The sequence below is a fragment of the Macaca nemestrina genome, chromosome 11 (assembly GCF_043159975.1).
Source record: "Macaca nemestrina isolate mMacNem1 chromosome 11, mMacNem.hap1, whole genome shotgun sequence".
NCBI lineage: Eukaryota > Metazoa > Chordata > Mammalia > Primates > Cercopithecidae > Macaca > Macaca nemestrina.
Genome location: NC_092135.1, coordinates 139,057,489 through 139,071,369, shown reverse-complemented (window position 1 = coordinate 139,071,369; position 13,881 = coordinate 139,057,489). Strand labels below are relative to the sequence as shown.

The 13,881-nt window shown below is 57.8% G+C and overlaps 1 protein-coding gene across 1 annotated transcript in view; it reads right to left on the bottom strand.

Annotated features, from left to right (window-relative positions):
* The window catches only part of LOC105473996 (ciliary rootlet coiled-coil, rootletin family member 2), a 78,484-nt gene that overhangs the window by 10,252 nt on the left and 54,351 nt on the right, over positions 1-13,881 (bottom strand). Inside the window, exons 21-27 of the mRNA XM_024790392.2 lie at positions 12,271-12,488; positions 11,431-11,590; positions 10,584-10,721; positions 10,108-10,465; positions 9,691-9,875; positions 8,639-8,759; positions 7,825-7,958 (exon numbers count right to left, since the gene is read on the bottom strand). Coding sequence (XP_024646160.2) covers positions 7,825-7,958; positions 8,639-8,759; positions 9,691-9,875; positions 10,108-10,465; positions 10,584-10,721; positions 11,431-11,590; positions 12,271-12,488 — 1,314 coding nt within the window. The remainder of the gene's footprint in view (positions 1-7,824; positions 7,959-8,638; positions 8,760-9,690; positions 9,876-10,107; positions 10,466-10,583; positions 10,722-11,430; positions 11,591-12,270; positions 12,489-13,881) is intronic.

Sequence of the window (13,881 nt, the reverse complement as noted above, 5' to 3'; positions counted from 1 at the left end):
TCGTTGGGACCAAAAGAAGGCTGGGGCAGGGTGTGATGGTTCATGCCTGTAATCCCAGCACTTTGGGAGGCTGAGATGGGCAGATTATCTGAGGTCAGGAGTTCGAGACCAGCCTGGACAACACGATGAAGTCCCCCCGTTCCTACTAAAAATACAAAAAATTAGCCGGGCATAGTGGCGGGCGCCTGTAATCTCAGCTACTTGGGAGGCTGAGGCAGGAGAATCACTTGAACCTGGGAGGCAGAGGTTGCAGTGAATCAAGACCACGGCACTGTACTCCAGCCTGGGCAACAAGAGTGAAACTCTGTCTCAAAAAAAAAAAAAAAAAAAAAAAAGGCTGGTTGGATGCTGTGGACTCTGAGATGCCCCCAGGGAAGCTGTTACAAATGAAGGGCTTGCATGGAAGGGTGGGAAATATCTGAACATGAGCAGAAGGGACAAAGGCCTCGTTAAGCATCCTGCTGGCTGCACAGAGGACAGGGCAGGCCACAAACACTTGCCAAATCCATCCTTTGGGCTCTTGGAATTGGGGTCCTCAGTCTGATACCTATTTATCCACTGGGCGACGATGGGCCAATTCGGTTGCCCACTGGCAGGTATCCCCTGGGCTCCCTGCACTGGCCAGTTGCCCCATCCTGCCCTCAGGCCAGTCACGGGACAGAGTTAGCTCTGGACAGTCCTCAGATACAAGGGTGTCAGAGCCCTTCACTCCACACAGTGGGACTCTGGGGCCAGACAGAGGGCAGGGTCTGATGCTAGTTCATGGTGGCAGGGCCTCCTCTGGACTGTGGCCTGCCCTGCTGCCTCTGTATCTATTCTGCCAGCCTCTCCTGCTTTGACCATACTAGCATTATAGCCTGTTGTACTATTCACTTTCAAAATTTTCTTGGAAAATCTCAAACATCTATTCTTTCCTGTAAACTTTGCAATCAGCTTGTCCAGTATTCTCTAAACACATCACAAACAAATAGACAAAACCAAACCAAAAAAGCGAATTACCAACAAACAACTGACAAAGCGGGAGCATAAACACAGATCCACCCAGAAGCTGATCAAAAGAAAACCATCATCCCTGCCCAAGCCACAGCCTCTCCAGGAAGATGACATAAGCAACCAAAAGTGGCACAAACACGCACTCATGCTTTCAAATAACCCTCGAATTCAAGAAGAAATAAAAATGGAAACATCTAGAAAACTAGTAAAAAGGAAAAGAACTCACATCAAAATCTGATGGGACACATACCAAACCACAATTAGGGAAAATAGGATCACATTAAATGCTCTTACTATTAAAAGACAAAGCCCAAACATAAACAAATTACTTATTCCTTTCAAGAAATCAGAAAAATTACAACAAAAAGAGAGTGTTCGCTGGATGTGGTGGCTCATGCCTGTAATCCCAGCACTTTGGGAGGCCGAGGTGGGTGGATCACTTGAATGCAGGAGTTCGAGACCAGCCTAGGCAATATGGTTTAATGCCATCTCTACAAACAAACAAACAAAAATACAAAAGTTAGCCAGGTGTAGTGGCATATGCCTGTAGTTCCAGCTACTCAAGAGGCTGAGGTAGGAAGATCGCTTGAGCCCAGGAGGTAGAGGCTGCAGTGAGCCGAAGTTATGCCACTGCACTCTAGCCTGGGTGACAGAGCGAGACCCTCAAAACATTTTTTAAAGAAGTAAACTAAAAATAAAAATAGAGTGTTCATAGAAACAAAAGCTGAAATCGATAAACTAGACAAAAATAAAAGAAGAGATAAATTGATTCTTTGAAAAGAGGAATAAAACATGAACTGCTGGCAAAATCAGACTAAGGGAAAGAAACAAATCTCCAATACGAAGGACAGAAACAGCTATAACTCCACATGTAAATAAGGCACAACTATGCATATAAGGCAGGTGTAACTGCTGACAAGACCATGTATATAACGAAGGTGATGCTGAGCAGATGTATGTGCAGGTCTTTGGCAATGTACTGAACGTGTAAGATGAGTTACGCTCCCATAGTGCAAAACTGACCCCAGAAGAAATGGAAAACTAAAACAGACCCTTGACAGAAAAGAGACTGGAAAGGGAATTCAGTTGTATTCTTCACAATGACAGGAGCTGCAGAATATGTACAGGGAAGTTCAACGAACCTTTCAAGAAAAGTTAGTTTGAGTGTTCCAGGTGATGGAAAAAATGGAAAGCCCACCAATTCATTTTATAAAATAATAAAATTTTCTTAACACAAATCTGAAAAATATGTCACCATAAAGGAATTACAGATGCAAAAATTCTTGACAAAACACTGAGAGAAATCAAGTCCGACTGTGGCTCAGTGTCCACCTTGTGGGCCCTGCCGGCCCTAAGCTGCTCTGCTAGCTTTGGGCATGTGTGAACCCTGGAAACTTTTAGAACCTGTGACTGATGCTGAGTTGAGCCCCCACAGGCTGGTGAACTCCAGGGCTGGCACTGGGGATGTGGGGAGCTGGGGGGGTGGGTGTGGCATGTGGGCACAACAGGAGAAGGAGGCCTGGGCAAGAGTCCAAGGACGCCATGAGCTTCCCTGAGCCACGGAGGCTGTGACCAGGCGTCAGTCCAAGGGTGGCATGGGGGGCCTTTCTGAGCCCACATGAGGCTGTGGGTGATGCTGGGTGAGTGCCAGGCCTCCCGCCTGCTCGGAGACCTGACCAGCTACTTGGGCACTGCTGCTGCATTCTGCGCGTGTCCTGACGCCACGGGCTGGTCCTGCACGGCTGTTCTATCAAATTCCCAGGGTAGCCTTGGAAACGGGGAGGGATTTGCTCTCAAACAAGAATCTTACTGTTTGCATAGCACAGCCTACCATTTAATTAGAAAAATATGTTTTTAATTAACTTTCTCTTGACAAACACATTGGCTTATGTGAAACAGGGGAAAAACCAGTCCATGAAAGTGAAAGAAGTTGTGTCAAATGCAGAGCTGGCTCTAGACTGTGCTGGGAGCTTGGCAGAGCCAGGAGAGGTGCCAGGCCTGCCCTACTGGACCCTAGCACCCCCCGGGCTCAGCAAGGGGCACAGGGCAGCAGGGAGCATGGCTGTGTGTTCCCAGCCCCCTGGCTGGCTAGAAAATTTCAACCCTGAACCCTCTGCCTGGGTTTGCTGTGTGTCACAAGTGTGGGCCTCTAGTGACTTAGGTGTGCCTGAATCCCGAAACCCACCACAATGACCAATAGATTACAAAAAGTTGGGAAAAACTTTCCTCAGGGCTGGAGACCAGGGACTCGGAGGACTCCCGAGGGCAGATGAAACCAACCTGCCTAAAAATAGGTGAAACAGTGATTGCCAGAATTATAAGAAAACATTGACACAATAATGATAGATTTTAGCACATTTCACTAAAAAAGTTGAGCAAATTCTAGACCAAGCAGAAAAATGCATACAGACAAAGGTCTGATCAACGTCAGAGGTGTCCTCTGCACTTTGGCTCAGAGACCCAAAGTGGGACCCCCGTACCCCCATACCCTGGCTCAGAAGGGGGAGGACTGGAGGGAGCTGCAGGGGTGTTGGGGAGGCAACTCTATCCCACTAGGACCTCAGGAAAGAGGGTTGCTGTGGCTGGGGGACCCAGGGAGCCCTCCATCCTTGCGAGGCAAGCAGCTGGGGAGGTGGAGGACCCCACCAAGACTGTGCACCAGAGAGCGCCCCCCCACCCCGCCCACTTCCGGAACAGAACGGCTCTGGGAGGGGCCCGAACTCCACTACTGGCTCCCTACACTCCCCAGTGGCTCCCTGTGGCTGCGGGATCTTGGAACCCTTCTCTCTGCCTTCCCTTTGAGCCTGAAATATTAGGATGGGGACACATAAAGTCCCTGATGGGCTCCTCTCCACTCCCAACTTCAAACAAGGCTAGAACTCCTTTCTTTAAAGACACGCAAAGGAAAAAAAAATCATAAAACTAGTGTCTACTGGGGTTTGAGAAAATAAAGTGGATCTGAGGAATCAGATCTGAGAGTCTCTAATTAAACAAAGAAGTGAGCTACTGACACGCATCAGAAGATGGTAACTGGTGTTCTCAAGGTGAGGACAGGGCAGGGGTCTCGAGGTAGACAATCCAAAATGAAAACTCAGGCCGAAGGAGGCCGCTGTGGGGGCAGGAGCAGCAGATGAGATGTGGCAGATCCTGAGATTAGCTGAGTAGGAGGAGTAAGACCTGAAATTCTCCTGGGACCTTGGGGAAAACCGAGATGAGAAGGAGAAATTCAAGACTGAAGCCAGGAGGACAGGTCCAGGGGGTCAGTATTGGGAGGCTGAGAATTCAGGACAAAAGAACAGAGAAGAGGGAGAAGGAGAAGAGATGGTTTTTTTTTTGTTGTTGTTGTTTGTTTGTTTTGTTTTTGCAGTGGAAGGAACCTCTGTAAACAGAAGGTAGATTTGATTCTGCAAGTAGGGAGGGCTTGCCAGGGTAGGTAAAAATAATGAAAGGGGCCGACATGCCCACATTTTGGTGACATTTTTTAATTTCAAAGACATGGAGGCCTCTGGCTGCCACTCTGGAAAGAGTACTGATAAGAAAAACACAAAGAACCCAGGGAATCCGCACATTTCTTGAACCCATCTGAACTCAAGGTCAGAGGCAAACAAGGAGTTCAGAATCAAATGAAAACCAGGCCCCTCCAGGAGAGATGCCATGAGCGGCCCCAGTCATCATACCAGAGGCACAGAGTTCACCAAAGCTGGTAACACGTTGCTTGGACCCATGTGGCAGGCAGAGCCCTCAGAGGGCCCCGTGAGCTCTGGCCCCGACGTTATCCTGTGATTACATTGGATTCAGGCCAGGGGACTTTGTGGATGCAAATAGTTGACTCTGAGTTAAGCAAAGGGTGACCACCCAGGTGGGCCTCACCCACTCACGCATGCCCTCGGGTGTCGGCAGAAGGGAGCTGGGAGGTGTGAGGTACGTGGAGACGGGCGGCGTGGGGTGCAGGCGCTGCTGCCACACTGTGAGGCAGCCGAGGAAGCCCTGGGCTAGGAGTGGGGAGCCCTTGGTTGACCGCCCAGAAATGAGGCTCAGCCTGACAACGCAAGGAGCTGGACTCACCACGCCGGGATGAGCCAGGATGCCCCCAGAAGCACCTGGATGAGCCCAGAGGAGGACTCTTCCCTGGGGCCTTGGGTGGCCCAGCCCACCCCATGACTGTGAGACCCAGAGGGGAGATGCCAGTCACACCATGCGAGGCTTCTCACCCATGGGACTGGGGGCTCAAAAGTGGGGTTAAGTCATCAGTAATTTGTTGCAAAAAGTAGTGCACCAGGTGTGGGCTGCTGTGGGTAGACAGCCCTGGGGTCCGCAGACACCAAAAGAAGTTCAGCCTACAGGCAGGAGAGCCCAGAGTCCCCCTGGGGGACAGGTTTGGAAAAGGGGAGTGTCCAGAGCAGGAAGTTCTAAGGAACAAAAGTCTTAGCTCCTAGGGCACAGGTGGAAGCAGTGCAGTTGGGGAGGTAAGGGACAAGACCCACAGTCCCCGGCAGGGGCAGGGTGCTGTCCTGGGCCAGCCATAAGAGGCCCTGGATGCAATGCTAAGGGAAAAGAGGATGAATAAATCATCCCTACCATGGAAGACAGGACAGGCAGGAAAGACACACGGAAAGGAGAAAGTGTCCTATCAGCAACCTAAGGAAAAACAGCATGGGTCACCACAAAACTTCCACGTGGGACAAATTCCCCCAGAAGAGGCAGAGACACTAAGGTGGGATTGAAACCAAAGCCAGGCCGATGAAATGAAGGCTGAAAACACAAACACCAAAAAAGCAGAGGCCAAGAGGAAGACAAACAGCAGTCACAGGACATGCAGGCCACTCAGGAAAAGTTAACCGAGAAACTTCAAATTCGAAGAGTCAAGAAATCTAGAAGTCAAACACCCTTGGAAATAGGGTATTTTTATTTCTCCTTGGAAATAAAAGGAGACACTGACAAAAAGAATTGTAGTGGGAAAATTCAACACATCATCCTTAGCTTTGATAAATTCAGGAACTGGATCAAATGTGGCCTATTTGAATAATGCATTTGTAAAGGTTGACTTCAAGGTCTCTTTCAGAACCGGGCACGGTGGCTCACGCCTGTAATCCCAGCACTTTGGGAGGCCAAGGTGGGCAGACCATTTAAGGTCAGGAGCTCAAGACCAGCCTGGCCAACATGGTGTGAAACCTGTCTCTACTAAAAATACAAAAAATTAGGTGTGATGGCAAGTGCCTGTAATCCCAGCCACTTGGGAAGCTGAGGCAGGAGAATCGCTTGAACCTGGGAGGCGAAGGTTGCAGTGAGCCAAGATGGTGCCACTGCACTCCAGCCTAGGTGACAGAACGAGACTCCATCTCCAAAAATAAAAAAAAAAATAGAAGGCCTGTTTCAAAATGTGTAACCTGTGAACAGAGAATGTTATTTCTGAACGCACATGGGAGGCATACATGTGACTATACATATAAAATGAAAGGCTGAGCTTGGCGCAGCTCAGCCCGCTCCAGGTCCCCCGACTTCTTAGGTCCCCCCATCTCCTGGGCATCTCACAAGTCCTGACCCCATCCCTGGCCAGGCCGTCTGGGTCTTTCCACAGACGTCTCTAGTCTTACTGCCCCAGCAGCTTCTCACCAGAGGAGTCTTTCCAAAACAGAAATTTCCAAGCTCCTGGCTAACGAGGAACCTGCCCTCCCTGCAGCCTGGTCTCTGCTCTCTGCCCCTCCTCTCTCCCCTGCAGGAGCCACCTCCTCAGAGGCTCCGGGCCTTTGGGGGACTCAGGGCCTGCCTGCTAGTCGGAGTGCTAACAGCCCTCTGGGGGCCTCTGAGGGCCACCAGGCTCCTAGGCCGAGCCCCGCGTGGACCACGGGTGGCTTCTGCAGTTGACCTCGGGGTCGAGGCCTGGCCGGCCGCCCTTGGGGCCCTTCTGCCAACCTGCAAGGCTGTCCCTCCTGATAGCTCACCCAGGCCTCCCTCATTGGAGGGACACTTGGAGAGCAGTGGCTCCCCAATCTCTGTGCCCTGTCCCCTCTGCACTGTGCTGGCTCCCTCTTTCCAGAATGGGTTGGGGGACGCCTGGGGGCAGTTGCCCTGGGGAACCTCAGCCAGACACGCTATTCCCTGGCCGCTGGGGCCTGCAAGGGAGCGCTCTGGAGCGGAACAGCTGTCCCCTGGCCCAGTCCTGACAAGAGAATCTCAGGACACCCCAGGGGATGTTTGGACCTGTGGGGCTGGGCTGGGCCTGGGGCTCCCCACCAGCACTGAGAACCAAGACCTGGGCAGGCCTCCATCCACTCCGGCCTGGCTGTTCCATTTCCAGGCCTAGGCTCCTCACCTGAAAACCTCAGACCCAGCGGCCACCTCCCCAGCACAAAGCCTGGCGTGTAGGGATATTGACTTCAGCCCTTCCTGAGTGACACAGAATGAAAAGTGGTCTTGGAGCAGGACATGCGACCCTATAAAGAGCCCCAAGGTTGGGCCAGGGCCACCCCTATGCCTGCCAGTGTGGCCTCAGCAAGAAGGAAGGGCCTGGACTTGGGGCACTGCGCTCCCAGTGCCAAGTCCTCAGTTTTCCCAATCTGTAAAACAAGGGCTAGAACCACTTTAAAGACAGCTCTGCTAAGGGCAGCTCCAGTCCTGATGACCCCAAAGCCGCCTGCCACAACCCAGCTGCACCTCTGCCCCAGGGCCCCACTGGGCTGGCCCACTGGCTCCAGCCCTGAACACCCAAAGAAGCCCTTGCAGACCCTCTCTCCCACCTCCCGACCCTGTGGAATTCCCTGCAGGGTGTGAGGGTGACCAAGAGGCCTTGATTTGTGCCCCACCTGGGACCCACCCTGCCGCCTGCCCCACCTGCAGCCGCCGCTTCTCCTGGCCTGCTGCACGCACGCTCGCCAGGTGCTCCGCCTCCAGCCTGCGGAGCGCCTCCTTCTGCAGGGCACGCGCTGCCCAGGCGCTGCTCAGAGCACCCTCCACCCGGCGCCGGCCTGTGGGGCAAGCAGCGTGACTCGAGGGGCTCCCACACTTCTCCCAGGTCACAGGCAGGCAATGCGAGGCTCCGTGGACTTGAGTGACTGGCTCCCACGTGGGGTGTGGTTCCATCCTCACAGCTCAAGGGTGCTGAGGCGGTCCCAGGGTCCCGGCTTCCTGTGTCTGGACTCTGGACCTCCTCCCCACCCATCCTTCCCTCCTGCCTCTTTCCTTTAATTGAGGGGGCAATAAGCAGAGAAACTTGTGCGTGTGAGGCAGTGGGGGGCAGAAGGAAGGGGCCTCTCTGAGGGGGTGACAAGGGGCAGGGCCTGTCCGGGGAGAGCCTCATGGCTGTCTGGGGGAGAGGGTGCCAGGCAGAGGGCACAGCCCGGGCAAAGGCCCCCGGTGGGAACTGCAGGAGGCCAGGGTGGGGCAGGGGTACAGAGGATGCTGGGGGCCAGATCGGGAGGGCCCTGAGGGGCCTGTGGACGTCACTCCTCTGTTCTGGGGAAGTCACTGCTGAGAACTCCGATGCCAAGCACTGGCCCAGCCTCGCCAGGCCTGGTGGTTTGGGTGTTGTCCCCAGGCTCCCTTCCCACTCAGGAGCTGAAAGCTTAGAGCTGGCAGCAGTGGGGACATGGTGGTGCCACCCTCACAGCCACTCCCAGGGTGGGCGGGGCAGGGCAAGGGCGGTCACCTTCTTCCGCCTCAGCCAGGGCTTTCTGTAGCTGCCCCACACGGCTCTGGGCCCGGGCACACCTGCACTCCGCCTCGCTCAGCCGGCTGCTCAGGGTGGCCATCTGGACACGGGAGTCGTCCTGGGCAGAAGGACTGAGGTCAGTGGGGGCAGCCCAGCGGGTGGGTGGAGGGCCGAGGTATCTGCTAGAGGGTTGGGGCCAGCTGGGGCCGTTCACAGTCTAGCCTGTGGGTGTGCAGGGCAGGGCAGTGGGTGGGGCGGGTCGTGGGCTCAGGGAAGGGGTGGCGAAGGTGGTCACACGGGGAAGCTGAGCTGACCTGCAGGCCTGGGGAGGTGGAGGTGCCCACTGGGGCGGGGCCTGAAGGGTCCAGGTTTCAAGCACAGGTGTGCTGTGGGAAAGCTGGCAGGTGGTGGCCCACAGCCTGTGGTCAGGGGGACCGGCAGGGGCTGCCCTGGCAGGACTTGGGGCTGAGTGCAGACAGGACCCTGCCCCCTGGGGCTGGCAGCGGTGGGAATGTGGGCCTGAAGGGAACAAGTGTGCACGGAGGACCCCGGCCAGGGCTAAGGGCCTGCCTCTGTTTTTCCCACAGTCCTGCCCACTGGAGTCCCCTGCCCACTGTCAGCCAGCGAGTTGGGAGGGGGCCGCTCACAGGTGGTTCTGTGGGAGCCCTGAAGCCAGGAGCAGCCCCTGGGGAGCTTGGCCCCACCGGAGGGGAGCACTGGGGGGAGCTGGCTCTGTCCTGCACTTGCCCTGGCAGCTCTTCAGGGGTGGCATGAGCTGCAGAATGCCCTGCCCTGGGCCCTGGTGGGTGTCACAGCAGGGCCTGGCTCCAGGGGCTTTTCAGCCTGGTCTGAGGAAGGGGGCAGCCCCCAGCCACCCGAGGCACTTGGGTTTGGGGGCCGTGGTGGTACTGGTGTTTAGCACAACAAACAGGATAGCCTGGACACTGACCCTGAGACCCAAGGATGTGTGGATGGGTGGACAGCAGGTATTCTTCCCAGAGACCCCCAGGGGGTGCCGCCGTGGGTGGGAGGACCCCAGCCCCCATTACCCGCTCCCGCTGGGCTTCCCGGAGCTTCTGCACAAAGTCCCGCAGGACGTCCTGCACAGTGGCCACATCCACAAGCTCTGAGCTGCGGCCTCCGGGTGTGGGCGAGGGCCATCGGAGGGGCGAGTGGGGCCTAGCTGGGGGGCTGGCACCCTGGTGCCCAGGGAGAGCCTGGGAGCCGTCGGAGCCTGTGGGAGGTGACAGCGGAGGGGTTGTGGGCAGGAACGCAGTGACAGATACTCGCCCTTCCCCCTTCCTCTCTGCTGCCCCAGCCATGGGAGCTTGGGGAGCCAGTCGCAGGCTCCTACAATTGCCTGTCCAAGTCCCTCACTGTGCGAGTCTCGAGGCCTGAAAGAGAGGTGCCCAGGCCAGGGACTGAGCTGGGACAGGGGCCCGCCTGTCTCCACTGAGGACTCTGACCTTTGGTGGGGGAACCAGGCTGCTCCGGGGAGACCCACGGGCTCTGTCTCCAGAGCCCCAGGCCACGGCGGACTGTGGAGCACAGCCGGCCCAGCTGGGCCTCCGCGTCCCGCCTCGCACCCTCAGCCTGGGCCAGCTCCTGCTCCAGGCTGTGGATTCGGTGACAGGCCTGGTCCAGGCGAGCCTGGAGAGCATCAGCCACACCGCTGGCTTCCTGCAGCTTCCTGGTGACACGATGCAGCTCTGCTCGGAGGGTCTGCTCAGCCTCCCGGCTCTCCTGGAGGTGCTCCTGGAGCCGCTGTCCATGGGCCTCCCCTGCGGCCTCCACCTCTGCCAACTTCCTCTGCAGCCCCAGGACCTGTAGGAGGGATGTTGGGGTGCGCCCGTGGGAGACAGTGAGGAAAGTGGGGTGGGCCTCCTCCCTCTGCTCCCCGACACCCAGGTCCTTCCCTTCTGAGCACAGGCAGCCCTCCCACCTCCTTCCGGGCACCCTCGCGCTTGGCCTCCGCCTTGGCTGCCTGCCTCCGCAGCTCCAGCACCTCCTGCGAGCATTGCACCTGCAGCTCATGGGCCTCTCCACTCCTCCTCTGGTTCTCAGCCTTTAGTGTCCTCACCTGGGAGCGTGGGGCCGCATGGACAGGGTCACCGGTCTCTGTGCTGGAAGCCAGGCAGCCTCCCTGCCTCCTGCCTCCGCTCACACGTCCCTTGAGGGTAGCTGGCCACAGTCAGGGAGTCGGGCTGAGGTGTTCCCAAAGGGCCTTGCCCTGGGAGTTGTCACCCTCAGCCACTCCGCAGACACCTACCTGGGACCTCCTTGGAGGACCTGGGACAAGGAGGAGGCTCAGGTGGGGCAGGGTGGGCACTGATTAGGGAGTGTGGGCAGTGTCTGGGGTGCACTGGCGCCAACTGCCCCGAGGCTGCCATTATGGGAGGGAGCTAGGCCTCGGGGAAGCCAGCACCCTGCCCTGCAGAGGCCAGGCCTCCCCTCCAGCCTGCCTGAGTTCCCGAGCGCCTCCGGAAGGTGTTACATGTAGGACACTTCCGTGTGCTGCTGTGCGTGGCTCCCTTCCTCCTCGCTAGAGCATTCCTGGTTTTGCCCTCTCCAGTCTTGTCATCTGCGCCCCATGGGCACAGACCCAACCAGGGACCCTGTGAGCCTGAGCAGGGCATGGCCCAAAGTCTGGGGACAGAGCGGTTCAAAGGCGGCAGCAAGGCCAGGTCTGGGGGCTCCTGCACTGCAGCCAGAGGGTGCCCTGGGAGGAGCTGGGACCCACCAGGCGGGAGGGTGCCTGGTTGGATGTTGACTCTTCCCTGCCACCCTACCTGTCTGTGGAGCTCCTGGAGCTCCTGACGGGCGTCCCCCCGCTCCTGCTCCAGCTCCCGCAGGCGGGCCCGCAGTGCACTGGCCTCCTGCTGCAACGCCGCCCGGGCCTCCTCCAGGACGAGCAGCTTCTGCTCCTTCTCCTCCTTGGACCGCTTAAAACTGACGAGGGTGCCACAGACTGGGGTCCCCGCACCTCCCGGGGGGGCCAGCACAGCTGCCCAGCAGGTCTCTGTCTCCCCTAGTGATACACTGTCCCCAGTCTTCCCTCCACAGTGTCTTCAAATTCAGCCTCTGCAGGGCTCCCTGTCACCTTTCAGACATATGTCCACCCAGGTCCCAGTGCCCGGCCGCATAGCCCCTGTCCACTATCCACTCTTCAGCGCCTCCTCACCTCATCCCTCCCTGTCTCCCCCTCTCCCTCACACTCAGTATCCAGCCCAGCCTGTCACCTCTGCCACCTGCTGTGAGGGTTGTGCCGTCCCGCCCAGCTGCCCCACAGGGGCCTTTCTGGAGACCCAGCCAGGCCCTTGGCCTCCCTCTGCTCCCCAGCTCTGTACCACCTCCTGGAGGCCACCTGTGACCTATCTTGCCTGTTGGATGGGAACTCCCTGTGGGCAGGGACAGGTGTGTCTGTGTCCTCAGACATCCCTCGCACTGGCCAGCATTGCTGACCTCTTGGACTGGGCAGTGGGAGGCCTGCTTGGCATGTCTACCCCACCATCAGTGGAGCCCAAATCAGCAGGACGCCCCTGCCTAACCCCCTTGCCCCATCCTCCCTACGGCCTGGGTGGGCAGCAGGCTGCAAGGCACCCCCAGCTGCTCCTGGGTGGCCGCCATACCTGGCCTTCTCCCGCTCCGCCCTGCAGATGGTGGCTCGCAGCTCGCTGTTGAAAAGCAACAGTACGTCCTTCTCGCGGGCCTCGTCGCTCAGTGCCTGGCGGGCCTCCTGGGCCTCCCTGCGCAGCCCCTCCCGGCTCTCCTCGATGCTCTGCAGCTCCTGGCGCAGTGCGGCCAGTCCCTCCTGGGCCACGATCAGCTGTGCCCGCAGCCTTTCAGCCTGGGGAGGAGCATATAGCTCTAGAGGCCAGCTGGGGACTACTGCTCCAGGGATAGCCACAGGGGCTGTGGCCTCTGACGCTGGTGTGGCAGGCACAGGTGCGCTGCCCAACTTGGTCCCCATGCGCTTTGCTCACCCCATGAAGCCGCCAATCCCTGCTGCAGAGACTGAAGGGCAGCTTCCACCAGCTGGGGCAGGGCCAGCCCAAGAGCCCAGAGAACCCCACCTTGACCCCCCGGGCCCGGGCCCACCCTGTGGCCTCCCTGGACCCCCGGGACGCTGACCACTGGTAAGCAAAGCCTACCTGGGATGTGGCTCAGCACACGTGTCCTCACTGTCACCGCCCAGGGCCCTTCCCACCTCCCGCCCCCCACATCCAGTCCTCTCCTTAGGTGACAGTGTGGTGCCCAGGCCGCTGCCTGTCCTAGTGTGGGCAGCAGCCTCGGCAGGCAGGCTGGGCACTGACCCCGCCACAGTGACCCCGCCACAGTGACCCCGCCACAGTGACCCCGCCACAATGACCCTGACACAGTGACCCTGACACAGTGGGGCTCACGCACTCCCTCGGCCCTCCTTCCCCCGTTGACATGGGAGGCAGTGGGAGGAGGGTACCTGGCGATGGGGGGGCAGTGGGAGGAAGGTGTTGGTTCCCCACTCTGGATACCAGGCATCTCATGGTGCCCAGGAGAACCCAGGGGTGGGGTCTGGAGGACAGTGGCAGCCTGGCAGGAAGGCCCTCCCCGGCACCTACGCTCTGGGGTGGGGACTTGCTGGGGTTTGGCCCTGGCGCCCAGTCTCCTGCCTCCCAGGTCTGAGCTCTGGGCCTGGCCAGAAACCCTGGGGAGGGCTCCCTTCCGGCTCTCGTGTGTCCCGGAGGAGGAGACGGAGGGAGCCAGGGGGCGTGCCCAGAGGTGGAAGCCACAAAGACTCCGCGACGGCAAGGCGCTGGCTGGCCGAAAGCAAGCCCCTCTTTCTGGCTGTTTTCACGGGATATTGTCCAGGCCCCCGGCCGGCCTGGCTCCCGAGGCTGCCGCTGTTATTGTTGTTCTGTTTTTGGGAAGGGCCGGAGCCTCCCCTCCGCTCCCTCCACCCCCACACGTGGGAGCCGTGACCGTGCGGAGCATTTTCCGCCGAGCTCAGCAGAAACCCGCCCAGAAGGTCAAGGACCCGCACAAGGGCCCATGCATCATAAAAGAAACTGTTTTCATTTCCCAGGGCAGAGGAGATGAAAACAAGCAAAACAAATGCAGGAGGAGGGCCGCCCCCACTCCACCCCCACCCCACCCGCTCCCTCTGCCTCATGAGAACAGCCATCCCTTTTACAGGAATTTTACAGCCAAATCACTTAATGTGATTATAATAATTATTTCGTTGCTAGAAATTGTATAAACAG